General features: G+C 37.9%; 1 protein-coding gene across 1 annotated transcript in view; it reads left to right on the top strand.

The window, feature by feature from the left end:
• TRIM55 (tripartite motif containing 55) overlaps positions 1 to 21,540 on the top strand; it is a 43,358-nt gene that overhangs the window by 20,363 nt on the left and 1,455 nt on the right. Inside the window, exons 6-8 of the mRNA XM_037506855.2 lie at positions 273 to 295; positions 398 to 522; positions 1,783 to 2,024. Coding sequence (XP_037362752.1) covers positions 273 to 295; positions 398 to 522; positions 1,783 to 2,024 — 390 coding nt within the window. The remainder of the gene's footprint in view (positions 1 to 272; positions 296 to 397; positions 523 to 1,782; positions 2,025 to 21,540) is intronic.

Here is a 21,540-nt window from a genome sequence, read left to right as displayed (position 1 = left end):
TATTTTGCTTATCTTATTTTGATCTATTTTACTAACTTAAATATAAATGTGTTATGAGTTTTTATCTCCATCTGTTTAAACAATTCCATAAGCATATATTTAAGGGACTATGACATCACTTAAGTATAAGAGAGTTCTGGCATAAAACAGCAGTTATTTATGGCATTTAAAAACTAAGCTATGAGATTTTCAGAGTCAGCAAAGAATTAAGTCTCAATACCGTCTTTGATGAAAAGAATTTAAGTAGGCCTGTCTTTTGTTTACTTTCACAGAATGCCAAAACCCTGTTACAAAAGTAAGTAATTTTCATTTCATAAAAATTGCATACTTTTCATTTTTATCTGAGGTTATCAAACTTTAAACAGTGACAGAAAGTTGCAACTTGTCTTTGTTGCAGAATTTCTGAAGCATCAAAGGCATTTCAGATGGAGAAAATAGAACATGGTTATGAGAACATGAACCACTTCACAGTCAACCTCAATAGAGAAGAAAAAATAATACGTGAAATTGATTTTTACAGAGGTTTGTTATTCTTATGACCATTGGGCAAAAATTGCAGGTGTGTGAAAGCTGCAGAAGGATTCAGTGGGAGGAAAGGGGGATTCAGAATCACCTCCAGAATGGATGTCGACAATTTTACAAGGAAAATAATCCAATGTGAAGCTCTATTTCATTACAGAATCATAAGTTTGTTGGCTGTGTTTATTTAGCTTTTCATATCATAGTGTCTATTCTACTGCCATCATTTGGAGCATTTGACTCTGGGTAGTGAAATAATAACTGACGGTGATGAAGAGCTATCTCAGCTTCAACCCTACGCAAGGGGTTAGCCATAACGATGTAAAGTATCATCAGATGCAAAGTTAAGGATGCACTAAAAATAAAACATAAAAGCCACTTGGGTAAATATTGTAGATACCTGCTTAAATTTTAGAGGGCAAGAAGAGTAATGAGTCAGAAAAAAGTCACAAATTGGAAATAAAGCCAGTTCTATGTAACCAGATATACTCCAGAAGTTATAAACATCCCTCTGCCATTTGGCCCAGAAGTCCCACTCCTGGACATTTAACCTGATGAAATAATTGAAAAGAGAAAAGTAACCTTGGAACTAATCAAAACTTTGATCTCCTGATTCACCCTAACCCATCTGATCGATGTGACACAACTCCTCAGCCAGGCCGCTCGCAGTGGCAGGAAGCTGCATCAATGTCCACAGATGTAATTATAGAAGGGGACCTTCAGGATGGATCTTTTTGAAAAAAAAATTATATAATGTTGTCTGTTCATAATTGCCTGTGTAAATATTGAGACTGATGGGTCAGGAAAAGAGGCATGGCATTAATAGTGTCAAAATTGAGCATTCACTGAACAAAGGTGATAAATTAAAATAAGACGAGCCTTTTGGATGTTTTCTGAGAAGTAAAGGATTGTATTTCCGTTTAATTTGACAGAGATAATTAAATGACAATCCCAGCCCTCTAGAAGCTTGCAGAAGTGACAGAGCATTTTAAAATGTGTATGGGGGTGGGGAGGTGGTCCCAGCAGTGGGGAGACCGCACATTGCACTGAGAAGGGGAGCAGAGGGTGGTGATGATTGTGTTCACCTTCACACTGTGCTGTCCACATTTAACTAGAAGCACAAAGTCCCAACGTGGGTCCAGCATTTGCTGGAGAGGATTTTTCTAGCCTTGACTTTAATCTGGGTTATAAGCACTGGCCATTAATTGTTTCTATGGCTGCAGTAGTAATTATAATAATTTGAAAAACACATTACCTTACCAGAAGATGAAGATGAAGAAGAAGAAGGAGAAGGAGAACAAGATGGTGAAGGAGGAGAAATAGAAGAAGGAGAAGTCATAGAAACAGAAGAGGTAGAAAATATTCGAACAGAGTCATCAGGAGAAGATGAGCATCCAGAGGAAGGCTTGGAGCCCTCGCAGCTGGCCACCGAGCTCCAGGCTGCCTCGGGGGCACAGCCGGTTTCCTCTCCGGAGCCTCCTGCTGCAGATGCCCTAGTGGCACAGGTAACCATTTGTGAGTTCCTACCTGTAAGAGATGCAGATGTGCTTCTTGGCTGAATAGCCTAAACAATTTATTCTACCTTAAGAAAAAGATAACTATATGCCAGACTTTCATATGTGGAAGACAAAAGATTTCAGAGCAGTGCTGGGTCAGGGAGAAAAGTCTTTTAGATAATTCAACAAGTTTGTTGTTATGTAACTGACTGGCAAGAACTTAGTTTAAGATAACGTGCCCAGCAATCTGAAGCAATCTTTGTCTGGAAAGTGTGTGTGTGTGAAGTTGTATGTGGATTAGGTATGAGCTGAAAATGGATATAAGGTATTGAGTAAAAAATAAAAATGATTATACTTTAAGAATTTTGAATTTTCTGTAGCTAATAAAGGACATAAATAAGGAAGTGGCAATAGTTTATGTCCTTCTTACTTACCCTGAAATATAATTATATGTTTCACTCATTGGAAAAACAAATGAAGCCTAGCATGGGACTGTCACTTGATGAAATTATGTTGACAGAATTGTTTCAAAAATTTCTAGGAAATTAGTTCATCCCAGATGCTGTACCTGACTGATTGACCTTGTCTTCTAAGATGTCACAGTCCAGTTTTCAAGCCTTTGTGTTGACTCCGTGATACCTACAGCAGACAGGTCCTAACCTGTTGATTTTATGTGCATTACAGACTTATCAAAAGAAGACCTGGTTTTGCCCCTACCTTGAGAGAGGACTGAAATGATTTATAGAAACAAGGCTCAGAGGGAGACTTCCTCTGAGAAGACTATGGAATTATAGTCTTTTTTCTATAAGAAACCAGGTTAAAATACTATCTGCAATTGTTAGGATCTTGAAATTCTGGGAATAATCAATTGCTCTTAAACTGAAAAAGGCGTGGTTAGCAAATGAGAGTTGGATTTGGTGAATAAGATCAATCTGGGGCTTCAGAAAAGAGGCTTAGGGGGTCCACAAATAATGTCAAAAATTAATTCAGGCCAATAGTTTGACCTTCTATAGCTGATATTTGATTAGCAACTTTCATTTTGGGCTTCTGCTCTGACTTCTTGGGCTACCAGGTAGTAAAAGACAAGCCCAGAAAAGAAGAGGGGCACATGGGGCTGCCCCCGGGGTGGGGGGATTGGGGAGAGAGCTGGGTCAGCATCGCTTCCTGCAGCACTGGCCAGGGTGGGATGAGCTAAAACATACACTACATTAGGCACTGCAGACAGAGAGCTCACAGTTTTCAAACCTGAAGGAAACTAAAATCGATTGCTTTTCTTCTTCCTTTTTTTTTTACTTTTGAATTTATCTGTCCTGATTAAGGGGGAGGTTGTGCCCACTGACTCTCAGCAGACCACAGAGTCTGAAACTCCAGTCCCTGCAGCAACGGACACTGCGGATCCCTTATTTTACCCTAGTTGGTATAAAGGCCAAACTCGGAAAGCCACTACCAACCCACCTACCACCCCAGGGAGCCAAGGTCTGGGGCAAATAGGGCCTCCAGACGCTGAGGAGTCGAATGTGCAGAAGGCAGAAGTGGCAGAAGCCGCAGCCAGTGAGAGGGCAGCAGTGAGTGGTAAGGAAACTAGTTCACCTGCAGCTACTTCTCAGGTTAGTGTTGATGCTCTTGTGTCTGGATGCTTCCCCATGCTGCCTAGGGTCCTGTTGGAATCACAGCAAGAAAGAAGGGCTCTCAGAGGGGCAGAGAGGAACCATATCCTTGGGAAAAACACAGAAACAACTCAAATCCCTCCTCACCTCAGGCTGGCTTGTTGTTTAAGCCATATATAAAAGAAAAATTGAAAACCAAATTTAAATTCACTGTGCCCATGTGTGGTGACCTCACACCTGACTTCTGCGGAGTGGGTGCAAGCAAGCCTGGCCCTGAGGCATGCAACTGAAATCTGGTTTGTGTGTGGCGATTGGCTGCTGTCTCGGGTTGTCCTTTGCAATGGCTACTTGCCCTTGCTCCTCCTTGGGCTTCAAAGACTAATCACCTGCTTTTGTGTCATTCCCAGCAACCCCCAAGGAGCACGTTTGAATTGAATTTTAAGTCTGCTCTGGAAAATAACCTCTGATTCATGGATCTGGGGAGTGTGCTGGCTGTAGCTAGGCAAAGGCAGTTTGGGCTTGATTAAACTGATGCTTCCTAAGCATGTGTTCCTGGGAAAAGCTGAGAAAAGCACAGGTTTTCTTCACTTTTTTGAAGGGAAACTCAATACCTTTTTATTTTTCCTTCTTATAACGAACGTTTGAAGTCAATGTCTTCTTCCTAACACTGGGCAGATATTTGCATGACTTGAAGATCCCATAGCAGAAATCTATGACTTCTTCACAAGGGAAAATGTTCATGGTCACTCCATACCCATGAGCATTCTTAAATGCCGTGTGTGTGTGAGTGTTGCCCAAACAAGGTGCTGTCAAAGAAATATTCTAATTCCCTACTCCTGGGTCATCAGGTGATTATGAACAACAAACTTTTTTTTCAGAAATCGGATAATTACTCAAGTGAATTTCAATTTCTTGAGGTAATAAAAGGAAATGGCTTTTGGAAAATTAAAAGTAATAGGTTTTTGTGCTAACTAGTTGAAAATAAATGGTGTGAGGAAACATTTGAAGAAAGATTTGAAGAAATATTTTAGGTTAGAAAAATGGAGTAGACAGGTTATTTCTAAAAAGACCACATAGCTGATGAAAGTTGAACACAGAGGAACATGTAATAAGGCTCTGAGTCAAAATACAAAGTCCATCTAATGATGTTGGAAAAATTATTTGTGATAATATCAGTGAAGTTTTCTTCTTGTTTTCTCACAGGAGTTAGCAATCTGCCTAGCGCTTTTGGCTTTTCTTATACTTCACATCTGGCGTCAGATTCAGTGCTTGATTTTTACTTTAATGGGTAGGAAATATTTTCTTTTCCATTGACTAACATTTCATGTAGTTTCTTCCATAATGTTCCTCTTCTGTAGGCCCAGAGATGAATTTCTCCCCAACCTTGAGCCTCAGCCATCTAAAATGAACCAAGATCCTAGACAAATCTCATGGCCTCAAGCCCCTGACAATGCAATTGCCTCAAGACACCTTCCTGGAGGAGACTTGCTCAATTATCTAATCCTGCATGGAGGGGACTCCTGACTCACAACAGTGACTCAGTGGGCAATTATTCAGCAATCCAGTTGGAGGAAACTCATTATAATGGTGATAAGGGCATGCCAGTTTGTAAAGGTGTTCATATAGTGTGAGGTTTCCTACTCTTAATGTATACGGAGGAGCAGCAAAGGACTCACTCAGGAATATGTAGGATTTCTGTAGATTTGGTAGCAGCATTTCATCTGCTCACTCCAGAATTTCCTAGGGAGTGGTCTGATGATCCCATTCAAGGATACTGTTGTAGGCGGTTTTTGCATTGGTAGGTTGGTAAATTCTTTTTCAGCCCTCAAGACCCTCAGAGTCTCTCTTGAGAAAGGAGGAAGGTGCCTGTGTACAGAAACATCAGGGCAGTTGTAGTCAGTTGAACTCTGAATGAATTAACAGTCAAAAGATCAGGGTTCATCTAGGAGCCTTAAGAAAGTCAAAGCAAAGCAAGGTTACAAAGTCAACAAACAACCCCTGCGTATTATTTTTGAGTCACATTTATCATAGTCAAGCCTTTTCTTGTTTAGTGTTATATTATCAGTTTAATTAATAGTTTTTAAAAAATTCAAGCCCCATGTACATTTGAGTAAAAGACCCTGCTGGACTTGAGATCCAGCTCCCTGTGCCTGTAGTTGAGAAGCAATTCAGAGTGACTGATGCTGAAAGGCTTCGGCTATTTCTGGCTCATTGATTTTTCTCTGGATTGACATTGACTTTTCTTGAAGCTTGCACCATACAGTTCCTTTCATTTTTTTAAAATCTATTTATATATATTTTACATTATTGCTCATATTTGTTTGGTGTTTGCTTTCTTTTCTCAGCTGTAGTCCCCATAGAATTTCCACCACCAGTTCACCCATGCTCCATCACCATAGTCCCTTGTGCTCTTTCTGCCTTTATTTTGATCCTTCTCCCTCCCTCTCCCCTGCAGAATGTCTCTGATTTATAGTGTCTGTTTATTTTTGTTTTGTTTTGTTGTGGTTTTTATTGTTATTATTTTTCTCCCTGATCTTATTTGGTTCCCCTATATTCCTCCTATAAGTGAAACCATCTGATATTTTTCTTTTTCCTTCTGACGTATCTCACTGAACATAATCCCTTCTAGATCAACCCATATTCCTGAGAATGGCATTAGTTTATCTTTTTTGATTGCTGAATAGTATTCCATTTTGTATATATATCACATCTTCTTGATTCAGTCATCTATTTTGGGGCATTTTGTTTGTTTCCAAATCTTACCTATTATAAATAGTGCTGCAATAAACATAGGGGTGCAAACAGTCTTCTGAATTAATGTTTTTGTGTCCTTTGGGTAGATCCCTATGAGTGGAATTGCTGGGTCATATGGTAGTTTCATTTTTAGTAGTCTAAGGAACCTCCACACCGCTTTCCATAGTGGTTGGACCAGTTTGCATTCCCAACAGCAGTGTAGGAGAGTTCTTTTTCACCACATCCTCACTAACATTTCTTGTTGCTAGTTTTTAAATATGTGCCAATCTTCCTGGTGTAAAGTGGTGTCTTGTTGTGGGTTTTTTTTTTTTAAGATTTATTTATTTATTTATACAAGAACCAGGGTACAGACCAGATATACAGGAGGGTGAGAGGATTCACCAGAGACAGAGCAGGGATGTTGAACATTTTTTCAAAAGACTGCTGGCCATTTGCATTCCCTCTTTGGAGAAGTGTCTTTTAAGTTCTTGTGCCCATTTTTTTGACTGGACATATAGTTCCTTTCTGCCTCATTAACTGTTCAGTGATGGTGGTGGGACCTCCACAGGTCCTTGTCATGTCTGTAATTTTAGGGGAGTGAGACCTGCCCCCAGTGTCTAATAGTCAGCCAATAACCTGTGTATCCTAGAGTTTTTGAGGGTCCTTATAGTCTGCTCAGGTGCATAACTCCTCCTCCTATCATTATTTGTGATGAAGAGCAGTGGAAGGATGTACTGGCTATGAATTTGGTGGGGCAAGTGGGAAGATAGCAAACTCCATGCTTTAGTGGAATATCCTAATTGTGGATATGAATAATTGTTTGAAGAGTTCAGTTTACATTTGGAAAATTTAGGTTTGGGGCTTTGTCACCACATGTCCTTGCAATGCTTCTCTGAGGCTGCAAGGGGAGTCATGTTTCTTGTCTGTCATTTACTGAGCCCATGTAATGTGCACTCACATTCATCTGGCAACCTGGTAAGATAAGGCTGAGACAATTGTGGTGGGGTAGGATGAATGGATCTTCAATATTCAAAGAAACTTGCTGGTATAGTTCTCAGTGTTTGAGAAAGGGACTTTCACATAGAGAAATAAATCCATTCATGACAGAGTACCAATTTTTGATCCCTGAGAGGGGACATGGATAGATCTATAGAGACCTACTCAGTATAAAATTCCTGGCCTCTGTGATTCTTTTTACAGGCCTGATTCCCCTTTATCATCTAAGAATCCAATGCACTAATCTAATATGTGTCAAATACAAGGTTACCTTGTTGGAATTTCACACTTCATCCTTAGTCTTTCTCTGAATATTTAGGATGTAACACAGAAGTTCTCCTTGATTCATTAACTGTGGTCCCATGGCAGGGAATAAGATTGCCTTAAAAGCTCATAAACATCTGAGGCTCACTTGCTGAACTGTAAACCCACTTGGGCCACCATAAGTGGAAACACAAATCTTTTATTTTTTTTGTAGTCTTTTTTTTTCATTTTTTATTTTTTAATTTTACATATTTTCACATCATTTTTCATTTTTGCACAATGTATGCATTTTCATCTTGGTTATAGTCCCCACACAATTCCCACCACCATTGTTTTGATCCTACTCCCTTCTCCCTCCCACCCCACTGTAGTGTGTCTCTGGTTTATAGTTGCGTGTTGGTTTTGGAAACACAAATCTTTTAAGATAAATGTTCTATTTCAGGATGCTTTCCTTGTAGCTATTCATATAGTGAAACCTGCCCTTTCTTTTGATGACTGTGATTTTTGATGCTATCTAATCTCTGTTTTATTATTTTTCTTCTCTGTTCACTTAGTCACATAGGCAGATTCTTTTTTATTAACTGGTCATAGCAAAAATCAGACATCACCTCTCTCCACCAGTGGTCAATGGAGATTCTGGCTTTTTATTAGATCAGAGTATCATTGCTGCATCCCCAGCCTCCTTGTCAAAGAGAAAATAATTTCCCAATAAGATTTGAACTCAGGGGCCTCCCCTGGTGGCACAGCGGTTGAGCGCTGGGCTGCGAAGCTGCCCGCAGCTTCTGCAGCGCTGGTTCTATCCCAGGCCACCAGCGAGAGTCCCACATGGCACCACAGATCTCTCCTGCCATGCCTGCTGCTCCCCTCAGCAGTGTATTTCGTCAGTCTGCCTGTTCTATTCCCCGCTCTGGCTCTGGTGAATTCTCTCACCCTCCCGCACTTCTGACTGTACCCAGTGCTTGTATAAATAAATAAATAAATCTTTAAAAAAAAAAAGATTTGAACTCAGTCCTACATCAAATTTCACCTCCTGGCTCCCACTCATTTCTGTAGGATGTATTTTGAATCCAATCATATATCATCCTTCCCAGAAAACATTGTGAAAGACATCATAAATCACACTGAGCAAAACCCCTATGCATCCCTGGTCTTTAACACAAAATCACCCTCTAAGTTTCCACCCTGCTAGGCCATGCCTGCTGTATGCTCAGTTAATGCAAAAAGAGTTTGATGGAAACAAAATTTGGTCAACTTCATGTGGCAATTTTTAAATTTATTTTGACAAAGTTACATTATACCCTAGTCAATCTCAGATGACAGGGCTAAAATAAAGTGAAGAAAAGGACCTAGAATAGCAGCCTTTAGAAAGCTATCTCTGAGCATCATCTCCTGGGGAGTCCTCCTGTGTCATTCCCCTGTCTAATTTGTTTCCGTCCATCCCTTCTTTTCCTGTAATACTTGTAAGCAAATTATATTTGGGGATTAATTATGCACGAATCATCCCCACCCCTAGCCCCATGGACAACTGGTATTTTATTGGGAATATATGTGGTAATCAGATTTTCCCGGTATAAACAGCAATAATAAAAGTCCCTTCGTTTTTCCTTCTCCTTTTCCAAATGAGACTTGATGGCCTTGTGTGGAAGAATTTGTCCAAACCATTTCATGGGTGCTGTTTAGGGAACAGGGATTTCTAGAGAAAAGTCTCCCTGTTGGGGGACTAATGTGGCAGCTGCTCTGGCTGATATTTGAGCTGGACCATGGCAGCTGCTTCGAGGTCAGAGGGCCCCCTCTCCCCTACTTTTATTATTTCCCAACTAATGAGAACCAATTGTTTTGGAAGAGGGAACTTGGACATTAAAATATTTGTAATTTCTGCCTCTATGAAAAACCACAATTCAAATTATTTCACTAGAGCATGTAGTTGTAAAAGTCCCTAAAAGCTTTACCATATAATAACTATTTATTGTTTCAAGACGAGACTACCTACTTTTCACATTCCAGTCTTCAAATCTGAAAACAGACAAGTTGAGTAGAAGTTCTGCTAAGGCTTAGGACACTGGAAAGATTTGATGTAATTAAATGAAAGGACTTTGTTCTGGTCCTGTCACTTGTACATCTAACTCTGGATGCTTAATTTATTTGAGCCTCAGTTTTCGCATTGATCAAATGAATCAAATATGAAAGATTCGTTTATTTACACAAAAATAGAGAGTAAAAAAAATCTAGTACAAAGAACTTTATAATTTGTTTCAGGATGCTTTCATTAGGAGGGTTATGGACTGAGGCCTGACATAAATCATTCTGAGTGACAAAAATAATAGATTCTCATTGAAATAGATAATCCATTGCGTTTCTCAAAATATGTCTTGCCAAGAAGTTCTTACATAAATCTCCACATCCCAAACTGTATTCCAAATCTCTTCCTGGGCACTCATTTAGCTGAATGTTTACACAGCTGCCATTATCACTTTAAGTGCAATAAACTCCATAAAATCCATGTTGGCTCAATTCTGAAGTCCTTCTCAAAGGTACTCAGACCTTCTAAAGACCTTGTTGCCCAATAGAACAAAGACTTAGAATGTACACATCAGGGGCAGCCACAGAATATTAGAATAATGAAGAGAGATGAAAGATTTGTGATTTTGTGAATTTACCTGTTTCATCAATTCAGTAAGTTTTGACAAATATGTAGCATTATATAGCCACTACTACAATTAAGACTTCAAATATTTCCATCTCTCCAAAAAATTCTGTCATGTACCTTTGCAGTTAATTTTTCCCTCTATCCCAGCTGATGTTTGCTTATCATTGTAGTTTTACCAATTTTAGAAGGTCTCATAAATGATAAGATGTAGTAAGATTTTTGTGATTGTCCTTCTTAACTTAGAATAATGCTTTTTTTGATGGATACATTTTGTTGTATCTATCAGTAGCCCCCTTTCTTTTTATTCCCAAGTAGTATGCCATTGCATGTCTATATCACAGTTTATCTATTCATCACTTGCTGTATGCTTATGTTAGTAATTACTGCTATTATAAATAAAGCTGCTGCGAACATCCACATATGTCTTCTAGAAGTGAATGCATGTTTTTATTTGTCTTGAGTAAATACCTAGGTGTAGAATTGTTGAATTGTATGCTAAGTTCGTGATATACTTCATAAGAAACTGTCAAAGATTTCCATAGTGTCTATTCTTTTTGTGTTTCCACCAAAAATATTAGCGTGTTCTAGTTATTCCACATCCTAACTGGCCCTTGGTATTAGGTCATTTTTTCATATTTAATCTTTCTAATGGGTGTACATGGTATATTTTGTTGTTTTAATTTACATTTTCCAGATGACTAATGATATTTAGCATATTTTAAGTGTTTATCAGTCATTATATTTTATTTGATAAAGTATCTGTTCACACACTTTGCTCACTTTTTTTGTTGGGTTGTTTATCTTCTTAGAGAGTCTTCATGTATTTTGATAATACTCCCTTATCTGATGTTTTTTGCAAATATTTTGCCCATGTGTTTTGTTTGCCTTTTCATTTTCTTAACTGTGTGTTATGAAAAGCAAACTTTTTAGTTTTGTAAAAGTTCAATTTGTCAATTTTTCCTTTATGATTTGTTTTCTTATGTTCTATTTAAGACATCTTTGCTTAACTCAAAATCACAAAAATTCTCTCCCATGTTTTCTTCCGTATTTTTATAGTTTTAACTCTTAAAATATCTAAGGTCATTTTAAGTTAACTTTTGTATATATGAGGTAAGGCCCAAGGTTTTGTTTTATGTTTTTTTTTTTCCCCCACGTAGATATTCAGTTGTTCCAGTACTATTTGTTGAAAAAACTAACCTTTACCTCAGAGAATTATCTTGATGCCTTTGTAGAAATTCAGATGACCATGCATGTATGGGGCTATGCCTGGACTCTATTGATAGGATGTTTGTGTATATCTATATCTTTATATATGGTATATATTGTCAATACCACACTGCCTTGATTTTTATAGAAGTTTCTAAGTCACGTAATGTAAAACCTTGACTTTATTGGTTTTATTTGTTTTCTCTATTTTACCCACTGCCCTCTCTATTTTTGTCTACTTTCTATTTTATTAATTTCTGCTCTTTATTATTTTCATCCTTATACTTATTTTGAGTTTAATTTTCTTTTCTCTTTCTAGCTTCTTAGGGTAAAAACTGGGATTGTTGATTTAAAATATTTCTTATTTTCTAATATAAGCATTCAATGTTATAATTTTTCTTCTATTCACTGCTTTAGCTGCATCCTACAAGATTTGAAATACTACTGACATATTTTTGTTTTAATTTAATTCAAATTATTTTTGAGTTTACTTTGTGATTCATTCTTTGTCCCATGGATTATTTACATGAGTGGCGCCTAACTTTCAGATATTTGGATACTTTTCAGGTAATTTTCATATTGATTTCTGGTTTGAGACTACTGAGAAGAGAGAACATTTTTTACATGTTTCTTCTAATCCTTTCAAAAATATTAAGATTTTTATGGCCAAAATATGATCTAACTTGGAATATGTTCCATGTGCAATGGAAAACTTTGTTTTTCGGTTGTTTTTGGGTGGAGTGTTCTATAAGTGATAATTAGGTCAGTTGATTTTCTGTTTACTTGCTTCATTAACTTCTGAGAGAGGAATTTTGAGATATCTGACTGTAAATGTGGATTTTAACATTTACCCTGCAGTTCTATCAGTTTTGGCCTCATGTATTTTGAAACCCTGTGTAGATGTAATCACATTTGAACATTATTATATTTTCTTGAATCATATATCTCAAGATACCTGTTAAAACAAAAAAGCTATTTTCTGTTTATCTTTTTGTTTCTGCCTGTCTAAATGGGTACAGAGAGGGCTCTATTTCACATATAGTATCTTTAAAGTAGTTTTGAAAAGTTAGGGGGCAAGTGGGGAAGAAGGTGCTGACAGTCTTTAAGGCATTCCAAATGGCTGGCATGGGCAAGGCCTCATGGCCTAAGTCCAAGAAGCTTGGTTCCCCTTCCTCCCCTAGCCACACACAGAGCCAAGTATGCAAAGACCAGAATCAATGACGTGTCTGGTATTTTTAAGTGACTAGATTAAATTTTATAACCTATTAGTTGTCAGTGATGTGTGGGGCCCTAATTTTAGTTTTGATATGAATTACTTTATGAGTCAATATTTCTGTACATTTTCATGACACACTCCTGTTCTGTCTAACCACTTGCTACAGAACAGTAGAGGTCACCCCGTAATGGGTAGGACTTCCAGCACTAGTCTTATTCCCTTGCCTGAAAAGATATGAGGTTGTCAACGCAGTTGTTGATGAGACGTTGAAGATGGTCCCTTCTCCTATTCCAAGTGATCCCAGATCCTCCCTGTCTAGCATATCATAAGCTTAGAGACAGAACCTCAGGAAAACCCACAACTTTCAACTCATAACCTAAAATATCATAAGGGATATACACAGGTCAAAGCTAATGGGGAAACTATGACTAAAGGAAACCAGTTCATGGCCAGTTCTTAGTACCAAGCTTTGGCTCTATATGTTGTTATGTGAAGTTAAAAAGATGTCTCCAGAGAAAAATAAAAAACATTTCATAAAATAATGAAAGAGTATGAGGATATCCATTTGAGAAGGTGTGATCTTATGTCCCTGAGTCACATAGGATGTTGTGAAACAATGTTACCTAAGTAAAAAATAAAAAAATGAATAAATAAAAACAATGGAAGAAAGGAAGGAGGTCAAATTGATGATTTAAGTGGTTAAAAAGATAAATGAGAGCTAGCAAAGAGTCTTCCCTGGAATGCCAGGAGTTATTTCCTAGGCTCACAGAAACCAATACATGTGCCCCCAGATCTGAGACCTTATCAAATTTTGCATCCCCAGATTAAGTCCCCTTGATAATTCATATTTCCCCCAAAGCTAGCTGAACAATAAACCAAAGTTCTATGTAGAAGCAGCCACAAGGATCCCTGGGTTTCAATAAAGTATCACAGACAAAAAGATAAAATTATTCTCATACAGATGACCTTTCAGACCTAACCATTCATTCTGATTTCAAGGGCAAATATCAACTCTATCTGCCCTTAGATACTAAGCAGTGAGAGATCCTAGAGGCTAGAGAGCAAGAAAGCTTCTTTTCTTTGTGAGATTAATTTCACAAGGTATTACAGAACATTTTTTTAAAAAATAAAGCAGGAGACCAAGAACATGATTTCCCATGAGTGTGACTATAAGTCCTGTGTTCTTTGAAATGGTCTATTTAATTTTCCAAAACAAACTAAAATGAATGAAAACTTAACTATGTTCTCTAAATTTAATTGAGGGATTCAGGGTATCAAATTATTTTCAAACAGAAATCCCTACTGAGAGTGATTGCTTATGTTACAAATTAGGAGATTCAAGTTTACAAATCGCTGATATGCCAGGAGCCCTGACTCTGCTGGAATTTCAAGTTGATAAAAAAAAAAAGGAAAACTGATCAATGTTCAGAGCTGGCCTATATTTACTGCATAACACTTTCCAGGGCTTAATAATTTTGGAAATTATGTGATAATGAAATGCAGGCATTTTTATATTTAAAAATTATAGGAGAGCAAGGTTTTTCTTTAACAAGTCTTAATGAGGCCATTACATTAACATTATTGATGTTTTTTCATTTGTATCCTACAATTGCAGTTTTCTTTTTGGGGGATTTTTTTCCTGCTAGGAAAATGATATCCCAATAATTGTCAATTTGGGGGCTTTTCTAAAAGGTAAAAAAAATCTATACTAAAATTGTAAACTATATGTCTTAGGATATAATAGCATCCTTGGTAGATATCACTTTAATGGAAGCAAAAATGGCTGTACGCATTTTAAAGAGACAAATATAATGTAAATCATGTGTGAGCAGTGCAATGAATTCATTTTGCCTGGCAACCTGGGCCCACGATTCCTTGAAAACAGCAATGCGGGAACTGGAGAAAGCTTTCTGGTTGAGTTGACCTAACTTGTTGAGTTTTGCTTCCTATGTTATCAAATTGTTTATTTTACTGATTTAACCTAAGACCCTTGGTAGTGGTGTACATTCTGAGTATTTTTTTTCTGTCTTTATGTATCTCAGTGATTTCCACAAAATGCCTTTTCTCCACTAGAGCCCACAAGGCAAAGAAGTAATCCACCATCATGTAGTGCATCTAAAAAACCACATGGCACTGACTGCAACTAATGTACATGCATTGATCTATCACTACACATTCTTTCATAGAGATTCTTTCATTGAAATCTCACAGTAACCGTGTACAGGAGGAGTTATGAAACTTTTCCATGTTGTAGTGGAGGATCCTAGAGGATGTATGACTTGCTGAAAGTCACAGAGCAGCTGGGAACTTGGTGTCTAGTGAGTCCTTGTCCTCCACCACAGAGTGTGTGTGTTCAGGTCACACCATGGAGGAAGTGAGTGAATCCCCACTTTATTTGGCCGATGTGACCAATGAAAAAACAGTGAGATCAAGGCCTCCCTGCTTTGACTCACAGCTCATGACACATTGGCACAGCCTGGCAGAGCACAGAGAGATTGTTTCTAGGCCTCCAGTCCTTGCAGGGATGTGTATGCTCATTGCCAATGACAGCACACCAATCCTTTAGTCGGACCCCTTGCTGCTGACCAACTTACCTCTCCCTGACTATCAGTGGTGGAGTCAGCCCTGTTGCCTGCACCTCATAATTTCAGAAGCACTAGCTACTCTTTCCTCTTTGGACTTGTGGTCACTTTTAACACACTCTCAGCACTTTGTACTTACAGTTACTTTGAGCAAGTTCCTCAACCTTCCTGAGCCTGCGTTTTCTTGTCCATAAATTAGGCATAATAATACTATTGACTTCCCCTGGCTCCTGAGGAGAATCTTAGTCCTTTTTGCTTAACAACAGGCAAAGACAGGATGCTGCTGTCAAGGAGCAATCAATGATCTAATTAGCACTTCTTTGTAATTCAGCTCTCCTTTCAGAAAGGCTGAGAACACACACACTCTATACTGGACACACAATCATTATGCCCATTTCTGAGAACCAGGCTGGCTTTGTTTTTGCCAGGCAGTGATAGCGATGTTTTAGTTTCTCTTTCCTGTTCTCCAACCTGACCCTATCAATACCTAGACACCAATTTTTAAGACAAACCAAAAAATATATACCATTTCTCTTCCTCCAGGTTAAGGAAAAGTGAGCTTAATTTTTTTCTCTTTCCAAAAGTCTGAAGAAATTATTCTGGCTTCTGATCTTCTCTTGGCACAAAGAAAGTAGTTAATGGCAGTGAGTCCCCAAATCAACGTCCTTTACCCATCTCTTACAATCACTTACTGTGTGCATCTGTAACTCCTCCCAAGGAAAAAATGATTCTAGTGAAAGTTTTCTTTCTAAGGGTCTTTTTTTTTTTCTTTGAGGGAGGCAAGGCAACTATTTTCTTTTCTCGCTAACATTCATGGAGAATGTGGTGTATTTTCATAGCTCTGTGCTTCATTCCCAACATATCTTTGTGCTCTACCCCAAGCAGAAATGTCCTCATTTCTGTGAAACAAATCCCATGAAGACAGACCTGCCCAACAGGTTTCTAAGGCTTATACCCTTGCTGGGAGTCACAGATCATGCCTCAGTTACTTTTTCAGTCATTGATGATTGGCTCATGTTCTTCACTTACTCTCCTTTCTGGCCTGGATTCCATAGTGCTTAAACCATTTAAGAGTCTGAGGTTCAGGAATGCGAAGTAGGTACATAAGCCAATGCTTGGATTTAGTCTTTCTGAATAAACATTCTAAACTTGATCTCAGCATTCCTACTCACACCTGTTTCCAGCATCTGGCTTTGATTCTATGACCCAGCCTAGCAGGTGCAAGATAGCTGTTGGGTGTTTGCCCACTCAGCAGCTTCAAGTCTAGCCTTACCCCTCCTACCCACATTCCTTTAACGCAAATGGATTTTATTATAATGGGCAAGAGTTCTTCTCAATTGGTCTAGAAGGACTGGTATTTAACATGCAGTGGTAATTAGAGTCTTCTGTCAGAATGAATTTGTAATCGGCATTCACTACAGCAGAGAGAGGTGTAGGCTCAAGTATGGGACCTGGATACAAATTTTCTCACTGCCCCCCAAGTCCCCTAAAGTGTCTGGCACAGTAGGTAACATATTCAAAGCAGTCATCCTTCAGGATAAGGCATGGTCATTCTAGGTAAAATCTTATCTTTCAGGGATGTCCATTAAGCCATCATCCTCCACTAGTTTCTTAGTTGCAATTCGGCCAATCAAATCTATCACTATCATTTGGATAAAACTGAGGGATTGGAGCATGATGCTGGTAAATTTTAATGGATCAGAATTCTGGGCATAGAGAGAGATCATTTGGGGAAGGATTGTGGCTGGGGCCTTAAAGAGGCCCTGAAAGCATAGATGCAGATCTCATTCAATTATTTTGGACTAGCTGAAAAATAATTTCCCTCATAAATGACTATCCAGATTTGTGCCAGAGTAAATATCAGAAAAGAATCTGTTTGGTTTTGCTCAGTCAGGGAATCACATGGGGCAAGATGCACTTAGGAAAAGGGGTTATGGTATTTCCCCAAGCCCAAACCAAAGCATGTTCACCAGATTACCCCCAGCTATATTTCCTATACCAAGTACCCAGAGAAACATCTGACTTCAACTGAACATTGAAAGCAGTTTCATACTTTGGTCAAATATCTTGCCACAGAAGCATGTTGACTTTTTGAAGAAATCATCACATTTAGCATAAATCCAACCAAAGTCTGCACTGGACATTTTACTCTTTTTTCACACCTTCCTATATAAAAGCTAACCTTCTGTTAAAAGCAACGAATTTATATGCCTTTAGACACCAAGAATGTAACATTAATAAAAAGGCAGGCCAAGTAAAAAGAAAAATGTTGATAGAAGCATAAATACAAGATAACATTTGCTGCTTCTTTATTGTGAGCATAACAGCTCTACAAGCACAATGACATGTGGCCTTTGAATCCCGCCGCAGAAGAGGAAAAAGGAGCTCTGCTGCTCAATTGTCCATACAAGCTCTGGGTTGCTAAAGTCTATTTTGTCAAGGGAAGCTGCAAATTCAGATTTTAGTGTGAAATCTGCTAATTAAATTTTTAATTGTGGTTAAAAAATACATAACATAAAAAATTACCATCCTAACCATTTCTAAGTTGTTTAGTAGTATTAATTGTATTCATTATTCTGTGCAATCTCCAGAATTTTTCATCTTGTTAAAATGAAACCCTGTACTTGCCATTTTCCTCTCCCCTACCTCCACCCTGTCACTGAAAACTACCATTCCATTTTCTGTTCCTATGAATTTGACTACTGTAGCTACCTCCTACAAGTCTACAAGTCTTTGTTTTTTGGTGACCAGCTAAGTCACTAAGCCAAAGATTCACCAAGGTTATAGCATGTCTCAGAATTTCCTTCCTGGGTTGAATATATTCCATTATATGTACATACCACGTTTTGCTTATCCATTCATCCATTATTGAGCACACAAGTTGCTTCTGCGTCTTGGTTATTCAACCAGTGCTGCCATTAACATGGCTGTGCAACTGCCTGTGTGTCTCTGCTTTCAATGCATTTGGCATATACCCAAAAGTTGAATTGCTGAATCATATGGTCATCCTGGGTTTAATTTTTTGAAGAATCTCCACATTTTCCTCATTGGTTACACCATTTTGTATTCTCACCAACAGTGGACAATATTTCTCTACATTCTTGCTCCTGATATTTTAATGTTTGCAACTAATTCAAGATTTTTTTTTTTTCAAAATACCATGTACACAGTTTAAGTCAGCCAAGACGGCCTATACTAGACCTGTCCTGAGAGCTCCCAGAACCAGAGTCCATAAGCTCCTTAGTCTCCATCAACAAAAAATGATTCTGGATACTGTAACCTGTCAAGGATGATGTTTGTACTTCACACAGCTCTGGGTGGAAGGGTCACTCATCACCTTGCTCTTCTGTGGAATCAAACAATAACGAGTTTCATAATCTGATAATTTTTCCCTTTGCAAAACAAATTTGATAGCAAAAGGACAGAAATCAAAAGATTTTATGTTTCCAAGTGCGTCTGTTTTGTGAATATCCAGATATCCTTATCAAATTCATCTTGGAGAAAAAGTCCTTCCTCCAAGCAAAAGTATATCACTCTTGTCTGCTAGTCTTTGTGGATCTTAACTGACTTGGGTCTCACAGTTATCTATTCTATTTCCTGGTTTTATTTTTGACACAACTTTTTATTTCTCATATTATCTGAAGCTCCACTATGATACAGCACAGTATTAAATGGTTGTTAGTTTATTTTGACTCCTGAGGAAAATATATGAAGTTCAGAAATAATATTGGAATAAAAATCCTTCCATTTTGGTCGTGGACATCCCAACCTCCAGAACTGTGAGAAATAAATCTGCTGTTTAAGTAAAAAAAAAAAAATCTTTTTTTCATGTTTAATACACCATCAACTAAACTGGAATGTAAGACAAACTCAAAAGCAAGTGCAAGAGGGCAGTGCTTATTATTCTGTCCTTTGTTCAGCACTTCCTGTGAGGACAGCCAGCATTTGGAAAACTATTTAAAGAATACATATATACAGTTCCATTTAGGGAAGGCTATAAGAAAAATGTCTGTTTATGATTTAATGGGTTGTGCTCATTGAAAGGAGGTTTCTAAATTTTTAACTCATTCTTCCTTTATGAGGAGGCACAAAAAAAGTTGGAGGTATACTGACAAGGGTCATGGATAATTATGATTATATCAAATAAGTGCTGTTCAGTTCTGGAAAGATGAACATTGCATATGCAATATTTCTTTCTGGAGGTCATTGCTATTGTCTGTAGTTCTTCATAACAGTTCTCATGTGATTCTGCATGGCCGAGGAACATCTTCACTAACGTAAGATGAAAGGAAGGAAGGAAGGAAGGAAGGAAGGAAGGAAGGAAGGAAGGAAGGAAGGAAGGAAGGAAGCTTATAAAATACTTAATATAAGTGATTCATGTGCAAAATATTTTAGGTATCTTTATTTATTCAGTCCTTGAAATAATCTCCTTTTTACAAAATAGATAACCAATATTCAGAGAGGTTATGTGACTTGGCCAAGTCTTATAATAAGCTAATAAATAGTCTGGGCTTCAAAACCAGGCTAAGCCTCTTTACACAGTACTTCCTTGCTAAGATAATTGGTGATTTTAAAGTTTACATAAGCATGATCAAGGAGATGGTGTATGTTATCTAAAGATATAAAGGATAATCTCTGTTCTTGGTAGCTGGTGGAAATGACCTTTCTTCTCTGAAGGACTGCATTGGTCTATATTGTTTGGAGGAAAAATCTAATAATTGCCTGAAAACAGGGTTATATAAAAGAAACAAACTCAAACTGTATAATACCAAGTTTTGAAGACTGTACAGTACTAACAGCTGAAATATTTTAAATAGAAGATAGATTTTTAATCTCAAGTACAGAAAAGCACAAAAATATACACTTGTTCTAAATGTAATCTCCAATGGTTTGTTAGACACCAGCAGATTCACCGAGATTTTATCTTTTACAGAAAATACCTTACTCAGGGCCTCCCTGGTGGTGCAAGGGATTAAGACGCAACATATGAAACTATTGGCAGCCACTGCAGCACGAGTTCAATCCCTGGGCAGGGAGCTACCCACATGGTGCAGTAGACCTCTTGCCCGCTGCTCCCCTCAGCAGTGTATTTCAGTCAGTCCACCTGTTCTGCTCCCCACTCTGTCTCTGGTGAATCTTCTCACCCCCACACCTCTGGCCTGTACCCCAGTTCTTGTATGCATAAATAAATTTTAAAAATTTCTTACTCAACTAGTTTTATCCTTAACTATTTCAGAACAGTTTTCATGGAAGTTGCCTCTAGATTAGGAGTTACCTTCAAGGAAGATGAGTTACAGATCCTGAGGGTCTATTCATCCAGTAAGAATTCACTCTTATAGAATGGTTAGAAAAAACACTTTTACAACCAAACTCAAAAGTTAGTTCTTGAAAGCAGACTTTAGAACTGAAGCATTCAGAGGGGGAAAAGAAGAGGGTGAGCACAAAATCGACTGTGGTGGTGAGACTGAGGGTGCTTTGGTGGTGGTAGCATTGTGGTAAAATAACCAGAAGGGAGGGGGTCCTATACTTCCAAAATAAAAACAGCAACATAAGCCAACATTACCTCAATTAAAAAAAAGAATGAAAAAGTTTTTTACATATCAACGATAAGCCCAGGTAACTTGTTTTTGTTTGTTTGTTTGTTGTTGTGGGGTTTATTTTATTTTATTTTATTTATTTATTTTTTTAGGATTCTTGAGAGTAAAGTGATCATGATGGGGAAGAAAAGAGTTTGTTGTGTACAGAGACAGGAATTCTGTCAGGATGTTTTTTCTACCCCATCTTCAAGGACACTAGGGCATCTAACCCATTACCAACAGAATCTAAATGCAGTCTTTAAAAAATGTCCAATTTCACTTGATATCTCAACTATTCTTTCATAGAAAACATCACATTTGGTTTTATTTTACTATGACCAAAATGTGATTTCATGGCTTTTTAAAACTTTCTATCAGGAAACAACATGGCAGTGGGAAGGGTAAGTCCAAACCCACAAGTACTTGAGAACCTGGAACATAACCCCTAAACACATATTTAGGATAAAATTTGGCAGCATAGGACAGTCACTTATTTTCGATAAACAATTTTTTGAGCAGCAACAACATGCTTACCAAAGTTCTGCTTTGCCTGTGCTGAAATTGTCCATCCAGATAGCAGCTTCATCACCTGGGGCTTCTGAGTTGAATGCATGTGCCTACCTCATTGCTTTGAAATCAATAATATTCTAATTTGGTGGGATGATTTTATCAGGAGCGTCATCAGAATATGATGTTCT

This window comes from Talpa occidentalis, unplaced genomic scaffold, assembly GCF_014898055.3.
Source record: "Talpa occidentalis isolate TD23 unplaced genomic scaffold, MPIMG_talOcc4v2.1, whole genome shotgun sequence".
NCBI classification, from domain to species: Eukaryota; Metazoa; Chordata; class Mammalia; order Eulipotyphla; family Talpidae; genus Talpa; species Talpa occidentalis.
Note: the sequence above shows the minus strand (reverse complement) of the source record. Positions and strands in the feature narration are given on the sequence as shown.